This window comes from Sus scrofa, chromosome 12, assembly GCF_054392235.1.
Source record: "Sus scrofa isolate SSC_HxYL_T2T_F1_AM1 chromosome 12, Sscrofa_HxYL_maternal_Yorkshire_Landrace_v2.0, whole genome shotgun sequence".
In the NCBI taxonomy this organism is placed as follows: Eukaryota; Metazoa; Chordata; class Mammalia; order Artiodactyla; family Suidae; genus Sus; species Sus scrofa.
The window spans coordinates 1786671-1802522 of NC_139394.1; the positions used below are offsets into that span (position 1 = coordinate 1786671).

The following is a 15852-nucleotide window of genomic DNA, read 5'->3' on the forward strand; positions in this document are numbered from 1 at the left end:
TCCTATTTTATCACTCCTTCCTACAGTTTAACTGTTTTATTGCAGATACACATGCAGACGTAGGAATTTAGTTTCACGGAGACCTAGGTTTTTGTGTCTTTCTTTCGTTTTTGGCTGCACCCCTGGCATGTGGAAGTTCCCAGGCCAGGGCCTGAATCCAAGCTGTAGCTGTGACCTACACCTCAACTGTGACACCTCTGGGTCCTTAGCCACTGCTCCAGGCCAGGGATCAAACCACATCACCACAGAAAAAGCACCCAATCTTACCCTGCACCACAGCGGGAACTCTAAAGACCTGGTCTTTAAAGACCGGGGCCGGCCCGGGAGCGTGGCCGCCACACAAAGCGTTAACTATGAAGAGAAGGCACCCAGACAAAACAAACACCCCACGAGTGACGCCGAGAATGTCCTCCTGTGACTCAGGACGGGTCACATTCGGGCTGCCCTCCCCCTTCCGGCTTGACGACGGCGCGTCAGGAAGGGCAATCCGCCACGGGCGCCGAGAGAGCGTCAGCCCTAAGGTGGGGCTGTCATGGGCACACGCCACCAACCAGGAGCTGAAGGTTAATGAAAACAGCACCAGCCCATCAGGGCCCATCGCTGCCGTCCGAGTGGGAACAGGAGAGGCCCCTGAACACGAGTGCTGGCCCTCATGGAAACCGGGGCCACGCAGACGAGCATCGCCGAGGGCCTTTGTCCCAGCAGACGGCGCGGGGGGCCCCGGAATGTGCCCCAGACTCCTGCCGGGCACCTGCCAGCCCCATGCATGTCTGCGGCAGCCCGGGCCCCACCCACAATGCGGTGCCCCCGGCAGGTGACCAAGGTCCGGGCGGGACAGCGGGGCTGAGCGCACGAGGCCGCACACTGCAGAGCTCTCGGGAGGAAGACAAAGCGGGAAGAGGGCTGAGACAGGCGTGACGGCAGAGGACTGTCCCGTTCGGGGGGCGGGCATTGGGGCGGGAGGTGACTGCGCCGAGGAAGCCGCCTCTTGGGGCACTGGAGGCAGAGCCCAGTGCCTCTGGGTGCAGGAGGGCTGGCGGGCGGCGGCGGAGCGGGGGCCGCAGCCCATTGCTCTTTGGAAAAGGAGGAAAGAAGGAAGAATCAGAGCAGGGCCACGGTGCAGCAGCGGGAGGGGGATAATTCAGTAGTGGCAGGTCGTGGAGTGAGGCGACAAGACCAGGCGACAGCGTGGACTCACACGCTCAGGGCAGACGCAGGACCTGGGACAAGCAGCGCCACGTCCTCCGCGTTTAAACTGTGGGAGGGGGCGCGAGGCCTCGGGCTCGCAGCGCGTGCGTAAGCGTGACAGGCCCCGGGGGGGCCCGGGAGGGGCTCTGGGTGCCCTAACTCTGCCGGTAACCCCTGCGGAAGGAATCACGCCCCCAGGTGGGCCGCGTCAGGCGAGTGTCTGTGTGTCTCAAAGCAGTCCCGGGGATTAAGTGAGGCTGCCGGTGAGCCTGTGACCCACCAGTGCTGGGAACAGGGTCCTAGGCGGGTCCAGTGACTTCGGGAAACGCAGGCCTGGCGGCACGACAGGGGCTCACCGCTCAGGGCAGAACAGAGCCGGCTCTGACCCTTGCCCACCCCCACGCCGTCCGTGTGGGGCTGCAGGACTGGTGAAGGCGAATGCGCAGAGGGGCCTCTGCCGGGGGTCAGGCCCGGAGCCTGAGCGGGAAGGGCCGTCTGTGCTCCCGGAGCAGGGCTGTGACCCCTGACCCCTGACCCCGCACACGCATTCTCTGGGGACCTGGCGCTGTGCGATGCGGGAGCCCCCTCCGTGGCACTGGCGGTGCTGCGGTCTTCTTGGGCAACCAGGCCGCTTGCCCTCAGGGCCTGGGCCAGGCCGGCGTCCCCGGGCCGAGTCCCGGCTGCCGCAGTGGGACCCTCCGTCCCCCACGCTGGCCGGGGGTGCAGGGACTCACCGATGAGGGAGTTGAGGGAGGAGTAGGAGCTGACCCGCCGCATCTTGTCCACCGTCTCGAAGGAGAGGATGTAGTCCTCGTTCTCGGGGCTGCCCAGGGTGCTGCTGGCGCTGCTGCTGGTGCTCAGGTGCCCGGGAGAGAACGCCACCGAGCCGCCGGCTTGGTGGGAGGACAGGGAGCCGGTGAGCGTGCGCCTGCCTGGGCCCGGGGCCGGCCTCTGGGGGTGACCCCTGACACCCCGGGCCCTGTGCTGCGGTTCCGCTCAGGCCCGGGTCGGGGGGCCGAGGGCAGAAGGGGCGGGGCCCGTCTAGCAACCACCCCGCGCGAGTGCCCAGCCCCCTGGCTCACGTTCTTCCGTCAGGCTCAGGTTCTGCAAAGACTTGTTCAGGCTCCTGGCCGTGGTGACCGCGCGGATGTTGCCGTAGGAGCTCACGGAGCGCAGCCGGGGGGTGCAGGGGCTGTCCCGCACCGGGGTCAGACTCCCGCCCTCTAGGACAGAAGACGGACAAGAGTGAACGGCGGAGTCTGGCGGGAGGCGGCCATGCGGCTGGTGACAGGGGCTTTTGCCTGGTGACAGGGGCTTTTGCCTGGACAGGGGCTTTTGCTCCAGCGGGGCCTCTGACACATGTGTATCAGGGTCAGCTGGACAAAGCTGGACAAGGTCATGGCCGGGGGGGAGGGCACCACGGGAGCAGACGACCACGACCCAGGCCTGTCCCTCAGGGAGAGTTCAACCCACAGGGGTCCCCACGGCCGGTCTCTCCGAGGACAGCACCAGGTGCCCTGGACTCGCCCACGGCCGCTGCCCCAGAGCCCAGGCACGGCCGCAGCCGGGCGGCAGCGGGAGGACCCGACGGCCAGCCCCAGGCCCTCCATTCCCTGCTGCACTGAGGTGGATCACAAGCCTTTTTCCCGCAGGGACGGCTGTGCTCTGGGGGCCGGGCCCGCCCAAGACGAAGACGTGCAAACTAGGCGACAAGGACAGACGTGAGGACTCTCACGGAGGGAGACGAGCTTCCCTGAGGCCCAGAAGCAGCACCTCCGCCCTTCCGGGTTTCCAGGACTGGGATCTCGCAAGAGGGCGGAGAGGCAGGAGAAGCGTCAGGGGGCGGCCCTGCCCTTCTTCGGGGCGGGGAAGGCGGGACTCGCAGACACCTGAGCGGCCAGGACTCGCCTGTGGGCTTAGGGGCCTGTGGACAGTCCCGACGGGGCTCCAGTTCCACGAGCCTCGAGGGCTCTCCTGGCACCGCACCCGTGGCGCTGTAACTGTGGCGCCATGCCCGTGGCACCATACCTGTGGCGGCCGGAGAGGGCAGCGGGTAGTTCTTCTCCTCTTCCATGAACTGCAGGGCCACGGTGCAGAAGTTGCTTTCGTACTGAACCACAAGGTGACTCAGAGCCACCACCAGCTCCTGCCGGGAGAAGGCACAAGCACGCTGACGTGGGGCTGGGAGACGATGCGGGCGCTGCATGCTGGAGCCACCATGGAGAAGGATGGGGGACAGACCGTGCTGGGCACCGGGAAAGGGGCTCCCCGCTCAACACAGCACTGGAGCACCCAGCGTGGGCAGAGGCGTCTGAGCAAGCAGGGTGTCAGGATCACAGCCTCCAAAAACGCCTGGGACACCTGGCGGGGTGACTGCTGACCGCCAGGTGTGAGCGACAGGGCTGGAGGGCCTTGTAGAGACGTAGGGTGAGGGTGCCGTGGTGTGGGATGGGGAAGAGCCCGCAGGGCCTCCTCCCACGGGTGAGGCTGAGCCCCACTGCAGAGCAGCAGGCCGCCAAGGGGCACCTGCCGGCTCCTCCTGGTGAAGACGAAGCCTGCACCTCTTCAAAAAGCACCCAATTTCCCTTCACTGTGAGGGGCTGAAAGGGCTGGGCTGGACCCAGAGCAGATCGACCCGGCCCCAGGGAGGCCCATGGTCAGGTGCGGCTGGGCGCAGGCTGGCCTCACGCTATTCTCAGGCCTGGGAAGACCAGCGGGGGGCTGACACGTTCAGATGCGAGACCCTCTGGGCAGCCCCTCCCCTTCCCGGCAGAGCTGGTCCCGCCTTCGCCACAGTCTAGCGCTGTCACACTCAGAACCAGCAGGCCTTGCCCACACAGCTGCCCACGGGCGTCGGGTGGCTGGTCACGGGGTGGTGAGTGGACTCCAGCCCAGAAGGGCGCCCAGGGCACATGTGGACACAGGCTTGAGAGCGCGGAGGCTCTGGTGCTCCTGGCGGCCACTCCCTGGTCCCTTGGGTAGTCTATTCTCATCACCGCTCTTTTTTATCTCAAAGCTTGTTAGGGAAGAGCTAAAAGACAGCGTTCCTTCCTTTGGAAGCAGTCTCAACAGACAACTTGAGAGACTGCTGATCTGCTGCTTTGATGGGTGACACCCACCAGAGGCAATGCGACTCGGGAAAAAGCAGCCTTTGACTCAGGAAGCCCGCGTCGGGCAGAAGCTAAGACAGCCGAGCTCGGGCCGAGGCGCCTGCGGAGCGTCCTCAGCCAAGGCTTCTCTAGAAACCCTGGCGTCCTGGGAGCTGGCCTCACGTTCCCCGGGGGCACGAGGCGGGATGAGTGGTTCCCGGCTGATGGGAACTTGCTGAAAGTTCCTGCCACCAAGACAGCTCTCCAAGCAAACCCCCCCAGACCACAGCCCCTCCCCGCACAGCCATCTCCAGGCTGGGGACCGCGGCACCTCCGCTCACGGTCACAGGACCACGCTGCCCTGCGTCCACCCGAAATACGGCCCCTTCTGGCTGGGGGAGGGGCGGGCTGAGCTGTGCTGAGCCAACCCTGGAAGGGGAGTGAGACCTCGCACGGAAAGCATGGTATTTCTGCATCTAAACGGACAAGGCAAGGTTCCCACTGCAGAGACTGCTGGGCTCAGTCAAGACAAACGTGTGGGGTGGGGCGGGGAGAACGCGGCACACCCCGGGCCTGCCTGAGAGGCCACGGCTTTTGAACCTCCGTGGGGGGCACATGCTGCCTACTGTACAAGCTGCCCGGAGACGTGGCCTGTTAAACACCTTTCAATGAAGCAAACATGAGTATCTGGTGAAGAAACGCACTTTGGAGAGAACTGAGCAAAGTCCGCTCTGGCCAGGGTGCGTGCCAGGGGACTGAGAGCCCGCGGCTGCGGCCCAGGGTCGCGGGCTGCGGAGGGGGGGCACCCACCTTCCGCACCACAGGGCTGCCGTCGTTGATGAGCTGGGCCAGCATCATGGCCACGTTGTGGTCGATGGTGGTGGAGTGGTCCGTCCTCTCTGCTGAGTTGCCCACAAAGGTGCCAAGGGCGAAGACTGCTGCGCAGCGCACCTGCGGGCAGGGCGGCGGTCACCCTGAGCCGGCTGGCCCTCCTCTCAGCCCAGCCCCAAGCGCAGAGGAGCCCTAGCCAGGGAGGAACGAGGCACGAGCTTCCCCCCCACCCCCACCAGGGCCGAGAGCTGCTGGGACCAGAGGCCAGCCCGTGCTCCTGCCCCCAGCAGGTGGCCTCCAGCACCGAGCCGTCCTGCAGCCGCACCTCGGGGATGGGGTCGGAGAGGAGGCTGCAGAGCTTCTCGTGGGCGCTGTCCCTCACGCCGCACCAGCGGGCCGAGTCGAAGTTCTGCCAGATCCGCCCGAGGCAGATGGCCACCCACTGGCGCAGCAGGGGGTGGGGGTCGCTGAGCTGCTCCAGGCAGATGGCGATCAGGTTCCCCTGGAGGCAGGCCTCCTGCAAGCAGGCGGCAGTGCAGGGCGTCACCCCATCACGCCCCGACCACCAGCAGGGAGGAGGGTGGCGGGCCGGACCCCAGCACCTGGCTTTTCTTGGGGGGACTGTGCTGGGTCCCGTCGCAGGACGTGCTCAATTTCCCGCACTTCACTCCCACCAATTCCAGCTCCCCCAGCTGCAGCCAGAGGGGCCGGGCCGCTGCTCCTCCCATGGAGCCCCCGGCTGCTGGGACCCGGAACCCCCCTCCTGAGGTCACCGTTCCATCACTCGGAGCAGTTCCTCGGGCGGCGCCTCGGGACCCCGGGGCGCCCGCGGGGGTGGGGACGCGGGGTGACACTCGCCTGCCCCGTGTTGTAGCTGTTGACGATCACGGCCAGGATGAAGGCCGTCATGGTCCTGTGCTCAGCCTGCAAAACACAAGTCCTGCTCGTTGGCGCCTCCTCCGCGGGAAACGTGACGCGGAGCTAGATGTGGAACTCAGGTGACGAGGGCCAGCTGCGGAGCTCCCGTCGTGGCACAAGCAAGCGAATGTGACGAGGCACCATGAGGTTGCGGGTTCCAGCCCGGCCCCGCTCAGTGGGTTAAGGATCTGGCGCTGCCAGGAGCTGTGGTGGAGGCCGGCAGCTATGGCTTCGATTAGACCCTTAGCCTGGGAACCTCCATATGTCGCGAGTGCGGCCCTAAAAGAAAACAAAGACAAAAATAAATAAAATGACAAGGTCCAGCTTTATCGTCTCCCGCTGTGAGGCCACAGAAGGAACGCCCGTTGAAGAGGGCTCGGCAGCTTTGGGCTGGTCTCCCGGAGGCTGCGATGCTGCAGCGGGAGCAGGCTCTGGTTCTGCGCCATCGGAGGCCGCCCTGCTAACACGCAGCCCCCGATCACCCCGTCCTGCTCGGGCCTACGGGGCGGGTGGCCCTGGTCTAGCACGCCGGCCGTACAGCGACGGACCGGTCCCTGCCTCGGCCTCCCCGCCCTCCTTGCGGGTCTGGTCCAGGGCTGAGGGCCTCATCCTCTCCTCTCCCACGCCCCCGGTTCCCTCCTCTCGTGTCGGAGCCTCATGAGCGACCACTCCCGCTCATTCTCACAGCCAATGCTTGTGTGGACAAGGGACAGGCTCCTGCCTCCCTCCTCCTTCGGCCCCCGGCTCCACCTCCTCCTGGCTGCCTGGGCGAGCCCAGCTCTCAGGACGCGTCCCTGGCGGGTGCCCACCCGGGCGGGGCACGGGGTCCGGGGCGTGGAGGCCTCTCTGCTGATGTCCACGCTGTTACTCGGGGGACCGCTCTCCACTTCTCTGCAACAAGCTGCCTTTGTGTCCTGGTTACTCTCAAGATTTCCCCTCTGGCCTTTGAGGTTCTCAACTTTCGCTCCAATGACTCTTTGGGTATGCAGACTCACTGTGCTTTATAAACCTGGAAGACCTGGCAGGACTGGCTGGCAGCGTCTGCCCTGCTGCCTCGGGCGCCCTCCGGGCCTGACCGTTCCCACTGGCCTTGCTCCCGGGAGTCCCCACTGTTTAACCGTCCACAGAGCTGTCGGGACAGTGACCATCTTCCAGTAGAGGCTCTTTTTTTTTGTCCCCCAATCTGCCTATTTGTTAAAAGACTCTAGGTGGTCATTTTCAAGGAAGAGTAAACAGGGCGGAATGCACTGTTCTCCTATAAGAGGCACGAAGGTTGTTCCTTAGAACTGTGACGAAGGGCTCGGTCACCTTAAACCTTCTCATTTCCGCTCCTCTTCGGTCTCCTCAGAGACCCGGGTTTGGTGCTGGGGGCGGCCTCCCCATGCGCTGGCTCTGCCTGGGCCCTCGTGCGGGGCGCCCGCGAGCGTGGCTGAGCCGGTGCCCTGGCCGCGGAGCCGTCCCCGCGCCTCTCACGCTCCAACCTCGGCTGGCGGCTCCCACCCATGTGGGGAGCCCTGGCCCACCGAGCCCTTCCTGGGCTTCCGTTTTTGGCATTTGGGGATGTCCTTTCTTTTCTTTCAAATTTACGTCCTCCAAGCGTCGCGTCACCGAGTTTGAGGCGAAGGGGGCCCGTTCTCATGGGCCGCGCTCGTTATGTCCCTGCCTCGATCGGCCCCCACGGCTCCCCCTCGCTTGATCTGTGTCCCCTCTTTCAAATCTACGTCCTCCAAGCGTCACCGTGTTTGAGGCGAAGGGGGCCCGTTCTCATGGGCCGCGCTCGTTATGTCCCTGCCTCGATCGGCCCCCACGGCTCCCCCTCGCTTGATCTGTGTCCCCTCTTTCAAATCTACGTCCTCCAAGCGTCACCGTGTTTGAGGCGAAGGGGGCCCGTTCTCATGGGCCGCGCTCGTTATGTCTCTGCCCTCAATCGGCCCACACGGCTCCCCCCTTGCTTGATCTGTGTCCCCTGAAGGGCAGAAAGTGATGGCTTCCCACCTCGCACAACTGCCTGGGACCGTGTTTCAACACCGCACTTGAGGTGAAACACACACGTTCTATCGATTTTTATATAGACATCCCGTCTATAAATGTTTCCTGGACTTTCACAAATGTCTCTATTTTTTACTATCAGCCCTCGCCGAGTCTTCTCACCGACATGTATGGGTCCCCGCGCCCCTTGGTGCCCCCAGCCCCCGCCCCTGGCACGGGGCCGCCTTCCCCGGGGCCCCGGGAGGCGCGGGGCGGCAGCGGCACCCGCTGGGCCTTACCGGCATGTACGGATCTGCCAGGACGGAGAGGAAGTACTTGTGGCCGTTGTCCTTCACCAGGTCCGCTTGGCACGACTGGGGAGACAGAGGAGAAACTGTGAACACACGTCCCGGGCGGGAAGGGGCCGCTTTTCCTCCCGGGCCGAACGAACGATGTTCCATGAACATTTTACGCCTTAAGCATTTTTCCTCTCAGGTCCAACTTCCGCTCGAAGAAAGAGCTGGAACAGTCGCACACAGACACGGCTGCTTCGGCTGTGGGAAAGGGCTGGCACTGTACACTCCCCAAGTGCAGCAGCTTGGAGGCGTTCTCGAAAGCGCGTCCCGGGCACCTGCCGGGTGGGGGCGCCCCAGCCACATCCTTCGGCCTCCCTCCCGCGTCAGCCCGGGGTCCACGCGCCCTCAAGCTGGGACGCGCCCACACCCAAAACCACCCCCCCGTTTCTGCAGACCCAGCCCTGCCGGCGCATGTCTGGCGCCCTGCATGGACCTCCGTAACCGGTGGGGACACGGTAGGTATGAACTGCTTGTGTCACACGGTTATATTCTAACAGGCTGTTGAGCGGCCCACCTCGAGCCCCAGAGCAGTGGCTCCAGGCGCAGCTTTGGTGTCTGCGGGGTGCAGTTCTCCCCAGCGCCGCAGAGCACCCGGCACCTGTGGGTGCCACCGTGCCGACGTGCTCACCTGCTCAGCACGGTTTTCAAACCCACCAGGTGCCAAGCACTGGGTGGGTCCCAGAGCCGGACATCCCGGCGCTGCTCTCAGTCCTGGAGGGCAGAGCTGAGCGGCTCCGGCCCACAGCACAGACAGCGGGCTTGGGAGGAACAGCTGGGAGCTTCCATGACGCTTCCGTCCATGAAGGAAGCACAGACATGCAGGTGGAGGACAGGTGATGGGAAGCCCACTCTGCCAGAATGCGGGGGGGGGGGGGGGGGATCAGGGCCTGGAAAGCTTGCCGGAGGAGGCCCTGAGGAGGCGGTCAGACCGCGGGCAGCTGCAGTGGAGGGTGGGTGAGCTGGCAGGGCCAGACTAGAAGGGGAACACACGCTGCTGGGACGGGGGACAGGACGACCCTGGAGACTGGGGAGGCTGCTCTGCAGGGGTCTGGGCAGGAGGGGCTGGGCCACCTGACCACCTGGCGAGACCACTGGAGAGGAGGGGCTGAGGGGGCTGCTGGACTGGGGCGCACAGCAGGGTTGTCGGGGGGCGCGAGCCAGCGGAGCGCCTAGACCAGAAGTCACGGGTGAGTTTCAGGGACACCCTCGGCCACCTGGTGGAGGGGGAGGGTGCTGGGGACACCTGCCCCAGGTATGCGGCGAGAGGGGCTCAGGCAGCACCAAGAAGCAAGGAGTCAGAGTCTCGGGGACAGAAGTGGCCCCCAGGCAGGGGCCTCACATGAAGCCCGGCGCCTGCGGCGGCTGGCCCACTCAGGGTGCCCGCAGCTGCTGGTCCCGCAAGGGACTTTCAGGGCTTGAGGATGGCATCTGGGGAGGTGCCCAGTGCTGAGGAACAGGGACACAGAGCGAGGCCTCACGGCCGGGTTGCCCCTCCGGACGATGCGAGAAACCTGCGCTCAGCTGGTGGGATCAGCTGCGACAAGGGACTCCGGAAACACGGTCTGAAGGCCAGGGCGTGATGCCCTCGTCCTCGCAGACAGCGACCGCGGAGCCCGGTCAGGCTGTCACAGGGCCGCTGGGTCGACACCCAGGAGAACGGCCTCGCGACACTCTGGGCAGCCCGCCCACAGGGAGATGCTGAGTTCCGCCGGCTCCCAGCCAGTCCCACGCCGCAGGGTAAAGGCCACTCCAGAAGTAGAGACGACAAGAACTTTTGTGGGTGGGAAGTGGCTTGGGTGGCATCTCATTTTCCAGACCCGGGGCTGAACCTGGGCCGCAGCAGTGACGGCACCAAGTCCTAACCACTAGGCCACCAGGGAGCTCCCAGGACCAGAGTTTCAGATCTGAGTTTGTGAGAATACGAGGGAAAAGCTAGGTACTGCGAGACACTCCTAGGTCCCCAGGGTCCTGCTGGCTCGGGCACAGCCGGGCGAAGCCCTGCTCAGGGCCAGGGAGGCTGTGCAGGAGGAACCCGCAGCCGACCGCGCCGAGCCCTGGCCCTCCCTGCCGACCGGCCCCTTCTCAGGGCGCTCGGAGAGCCAGGGGTTTCTTCCTCACATCCATCCCCTGATAAGGTGGCACCTGGCCTCGGCTGTTACGTGGGCACTGAGCGAGACGGAGGGGGCAGACGCAGGGTGCCAGGCCAGGACTCCCGAGAGCCAGGGAAGCCAGTCACTCCACAGGGTGCCCGCTTTGGACGGCGATCCCGAGGAGCAGAGGAGGCGTCAGCGCGGTGTCCTCTGGGCAGAGGCTCGGGCCGGAGGGGCCACAGGGAGCACCTGGGCCGCACTTGCGGCTGATGATAAAGCCGTGGTTCTCTGCTTTTAAAGCAGAGGTTCGAGAAGTCAGGTCTAGACCCACAGGTTTAGGGTGAAGCTCCTAAAAACAGCCACGAGGCGTCACCAGGTCCTATTCTGCTACCCCGGAATCGAGGGCACGCAGGGCACGTGCTGCCGCAGTGCTAAGGCACGTCCGAATCAAAGGCGTGATTATCCTGTGCCCGCTCAGACCTGTTTGGACGGGGCCGCCCTGCAGGTGGGGTCACAACCACACTCCCCTGTCAGGTCCATCCTCAGGCCTCAGCCGGTGCCCTTCATGAACTGGCTTAGAATCACCGCGGCTGCCAACGCGCGTCTGTGTCCACACCGTGGCCAGAGAGCCGGGCACCCGCAGGGTGCTGCCTTCTGAGGACGCGGGGACACAGGCCGCCCGCCACCTGCGTGCTCCCCCGACTGGGCCAAGTGCCTCCTTACAAGGAAAACAGGCCTCGAAACGACGAAGGCCCAGGAGTGCAAAAGCCGTGTTTCTGGACATTTCTTGACACAAGAGACGGCTGCTCTCCAAGGCTCTCTCGTGTCTGTTTCCTGCAGGAGCCACGGGTCTCCAGTGCCATGGCCGGGGAGGAGCTGGCGAGCAGGAGCGCCAAGGGGGCAGCTCTGACTCCTCGGACGCGGGGCCCCGGGGGCATCCCACCTCTCTCCCGGGGAAAGGGGCCGTGCGGAAGGCAGAGAAGCCAGCACGCCGCGCCCTGTGGCGGCAGCTGGGCAGAGCCCGGGCCAGGGCAAGGGCGCCCCCTTGGAACATTCTGGAGGAGGGTGCTCCGGGGGAGCCCGCCTTCATTCTCCTTAAGCAGATGACCAAGGCTGCTTCCTGGGGAGCAGGAGGCCACAGACACAGGCCAACAGGCCGCCAGGCCCGAGGCTTTGACAAGGCCCAGCCGGCAGGACGGCCCCGTGCAGCATCCCAGTGGACACGGGCCCCAGCTTCCGACGTGGGCACGGAGCAAATCAGAGGGCTGGAGGCTGTGCTTTGCGTCCACGGGTCCAGGATGAGGGAAGGGCGCGAGCGCCAAGGCAGGATCACGCAGGGGACGGAGGCTCCGGACAGCGCCTCGGCCCGGCGCTGCCAGGGCGCCAGTCTGGAGGGGACGGGGTGCCACCCACCCAGAGCTTCCACAAAACTCGCTGTGCCTGAGGGCTCTGCCCGCTGCTCACAGCCCCCGTCCCGCACAGATCCAGCAGCACAGCCGTCGGCACAAGTGCCTTCCCACCGGCCAAGGGCGCCAAGACGGCTAAATATACACTGGGTTTCATTCTCCGCCATATGGTTCACCAAAATGTTCTCAAGTCAGGCGCTCTCACGCTGGAGGCACACGTTCGAATGAAGAGGCACCGTGAAAATAACTGACATTGGAGGGAAAACCACTGACACACACGACTGCTTTTAGGCTGTCAGTTTACTTTTCTGTAGGTGTCTTAAGTCTTCAAATATAGTTAAGGGCTCGAAAATTAAGATGCTACAGAAAGGTACAGATTGAGGAGTTATTTTCAGCCCCTTTGCCGTAAGGGGTCCCTCTGTAATCTACACTAGGATTCCATTTTAACGTAGAGCATGTGACATCTGATATAAAACGAAAACAAATGTTACAGGGACGTTTTAAAGAAAGGCCCTCCGCCCTTCTACGCCATCTCCCTGCTAAGGTGTCTTATTCCCTCTCCTGAGAAATGAACACACAGACCAAGCAGCCCGTCCTTACACACAAGACCCCCCGCCCGCCGGGTCTGCTGTCTCAGGCATCGCCTCACCCAGACGGTCGGCACGGAGCACCCCCTGTCCTCACAGCTCTAAGGACCACCTCCCACGGCTACGCGGAGGAGGCGCTGCTTAATTCGCCAGCCTCCGGCCGAGCCTGGACCCGAGGAGTGCACCAGGCCCTTGGTGTTCAAGCGCCGGTGCAGCGAGTAAACCTCTGCACGTCATTCCGTACACCCGCAGGTAGACTTGTAAATTCCCAGACGTGACACTGAGATACATCGGAAGGTAAACAAACGCTTTGCTGATTTTGACAGATGTTACCATTTTGAACTTTCTCAGCAGAGCGTGTTGTGAAACACTTGAATTTTTGCCAATCTGATAAGTGAGAACTGGTATCTCTGTGTAGTCCTACACAGAATTTGTGCATTTATGGAAAAAAAAATTCATCATTTTTCATATGTCGAAGGGCCATTTGTATTTCTTGTTCTGCGAACTGTTGGTTCATGCCCTTTGACTACTTCTCTATTGCATTGTTAGCATTTTTCTTGATTTCTCAGAGCTCTTTATATATTAGAGAGGCTGGTCTTTTACATATGGTAACAAATTTAAATATCGGCTCCCTACCCCAACTCTTATTTGTTTTAAAACTGCTGGCATTCCCATTGTGGCACAGCAGAAATGAATCTGATGCAGACCCATGAGGACTCAGGTTTGATCCCTGGCCTCTCTCAGTGGGTTAAGGATCTGGCGTTGCCATGAGGTGTGGTGTAGCAGACTCGGCTCATATCTGGCATTGCTGTGCCTGTGGCTGTGGTGTGCCGATTTGACCCCTAGCCTGGGAACCTTCATATGCCGTGGCTGCGACCCTAAAAAAGCAAAAAAAAAAAAAAAAAAAACCCAAAAAACAAAAAAACAAAAAGAAAACAACAACAACAAAAAAACCCGTTGGCTTATGGCATTTTTCCCCCATGAAATTTCTTCTTTTTATACAATCCAGTTTATTAATTTTCAAAGACATCTAGATTTTGTTTTAGCTAAAAAGGCCTTCGTCACTCTAAGATTAAAAGAGAAGTTGCCCGGGTTTTCTTCTGGTGCTTTCGTGGTTTCATTCTTCATTTAACTAAACCCGTTCAGGTTAGCTCTGGTTGGCTGGCGTGTAGTCAGGTACCATGCTACCCTCCCTCCAAAGATGCAGGGTCCGTACCCCATGGATCTGAGCTGCTGTCTTTACCACCCGCAGGATCCCACAGGCACGGACTTTCCCCGGGCCCCAGTGCCCACAGTCCAGCACCACAGTGCTGTTTACGACTGAAGCTTCGTAGTTAATTTTCATATCTGGTGGGACTGCTCCCCTGCCACTGTTCTTCCTATTCAGAATTTCCCTGGCTATTCCTATTCATTTCTCCACAGGAAGTTTAGAAAATGCTTGGTTCCAGACAAAAAGCCTGCTGGCAGTTTTACTGGGATTACACGGAAGTTTCCATTGATTCAGGGAACGCTGACATTTCTATGGTGACGAACTCTTCAAATGAACAGGGTATGTTTTCACTCGCTCAGGCTGATTTCTGCGTTCTTCAGGAATGCTTCCGAGTTTTCTCTGCAGAGATTTTTCATGCTCAGGTCCAGTTTACTCCTGGATCTAGGATTCTCTGGTAAATGGGGGCATTTGTCCTCTAACTGGTTGTTTCTTTTGATTTCTGCAGATTAACTGGAAGATGTCCACCTTACTAGGTTCTCTGATTAGTCCTATTTAAGTTAGTCCACTGGGTTTTCTAGGCGATAATCATATCATTTGCAAACTGTAATGCTGTTGCTTCTATGTTTAACATTTTTATGCCTTTAATCGATTTCTCTTGTCTAATTGTATGGACCGATAGGGATAGTGGCACCTCACCTTGTTCCAATTTTAGCGGGAGTGCCTTTGGTTTTTCCTCATTAAGTATGATGCTGGCTTCTGGGCTGAAATGAAAATATTTTAAATGTTACAGAAGTAGCTACTGATGTCTAAACAGTGGCTTTCTTCCTTTGTGAGAAGATCAAGGTTAGCCATCTTTGACCTACTAATTAATATATGACCGTAATAGCTTAGCTTTCTTAATACCGAACCAACCTTGCATGCCTGGAAAAAAAAAACCCAACATTCAGATCTGGCATATTAGGCTTTCGGTGTTCTGCTGGATTACTTTCAAGGATTCACAAGTGTTTGCCTTTGTCTGCAGACTTCTCCAGGTTTGCTCTGTGTGTGTGTGTGTGTGTGTGTGTGTGTGTGTAAGAAAGCATATATAAGATAAAACTGACCATTTTATCCACTTTCAAAGCGCACAGTTCAGAGGCATAAATCACATTCACACTGCTGTGCATTTCAGGGTTTTTTGCATCAATGTTACACTTGCTTCATAAAAAGAACTGAGACGTTTTCTTTTATCCGCATGCTCTGGAAGAGTTTTAACCGCCCTGAAGTCTGGTAGAAATCCCATGGAAAACAATCCCGGCCTGGTGGTTTCTTTCAAGGAGGGCACTGAGCTTTCTTCTTTCTTCTTCTTCTTTTTTTTTTTGGGGGGGAGGGTCTTTTGTCTTTTTAGGGCCACACCCAGGGCATACGGAGGTTCCCAGGCTAGGGTTCTAATTAGAACTGTAGCCGCCGGCCTACACCACAGCCACAGCGACGCCGGATCCGAGCTGCATCTGCGACCCACGCCACAGCTCACGGCAACGCCGGATCTGTAACCCACTGAGCAAGACCAGGGATTGAACCCACAACCTCATGGTTCCTAGTCAGATTCGTTAACCACTGTGCCACGACGGGAACTCCCTAAACAACTTTCTTGATTCCATCTCTGAAGACTGATCTGTTCTAAGCCTTCTATTTCTTCTGGAATCACTTTGAAAAATTACATTTCTAGATACATTTTCTATACTCAAGTTATTAATGTATTTGCACAGAGCTATGCAAAACAGTCTATGACTAAACATTTTTTTCTTTCTATAGCTATCCTCCCCTTGTCATTTCTAGATTTGTACTTTCTCCTTTTAATTAGGTAAGTTGATTTTCCCCCCTAAAGAAACAGCTTTTTATTTACTATTTGACTTTTTTGATCGCCCCACAGCACATGGAAGTTCCCTGGCCAGGGAGTGAATCCGAGCTGGAGCTGCAAACTATGCCTCAGCTGCAGCCATACTGGATCCTTGATCCACTGCACCAGGCTGGGGATCGAACTGGTACCACTAAAGAGACAAGCCAGATCATTAACCCACGGTGCCATAGTGGGAACTCCTATTATTTGATTTTTATATTTTTCTGTTTGCTAACTCAGAAAAAGTCCTGTTTTTTGTTTTTTTTTTTTTTTTTTTTTTTTTTTTGCTTTTGCTTTCTAGGGCTGCATCCGCGGCACATGGGAATTCCCAGG

General features: G+C 60.2%; 1 protein-coding gene across 48 annotated transcripts in view; it reads right to left on the reverse strand.

The window, feature by feature from the left end:
• Positions 1–15852, reverse strand: part of RPTOR (regulatory associated protein of MTOR complex 1) — a 309620-nt gene that overhangs the window by 35401 nt on the left and 258367 nt on the right. For all 48 annotated transcript variants that reach the window (XR_014820511.1, XM_084983236.1, XM_084983251.1 and 45 more), the window contains 7 exons: positions 8294–8368; positions 5967–6032; positions 5434–5625; positions 5088–5228; positions 3217–3334; positions 2271–2411; positions 1923–2081 (listed from right to left, as the gene is read on the reverse strand). Coding sequence is in view for 47 of the 48 variants with exons in the window: in XM_084983236.1 (XP_084839362.1) it covers positions 1923–2081; positions 2271–2411; positions 3217–3334; positions 5088–5228; positions 5434–5625; positions 5967–6032; positions 8294–8368 (892 nt within the window). In the remaining variant the exon portion in view is untranslated. The remainder of the gene's footprint in view (positions 1–1922; positions 2082–2270; positions 2412–3216; positions 3335–5087; positions 5229–5433; positions 5626–5966; positions 6033–8293; positions 8369–15852) is intronic.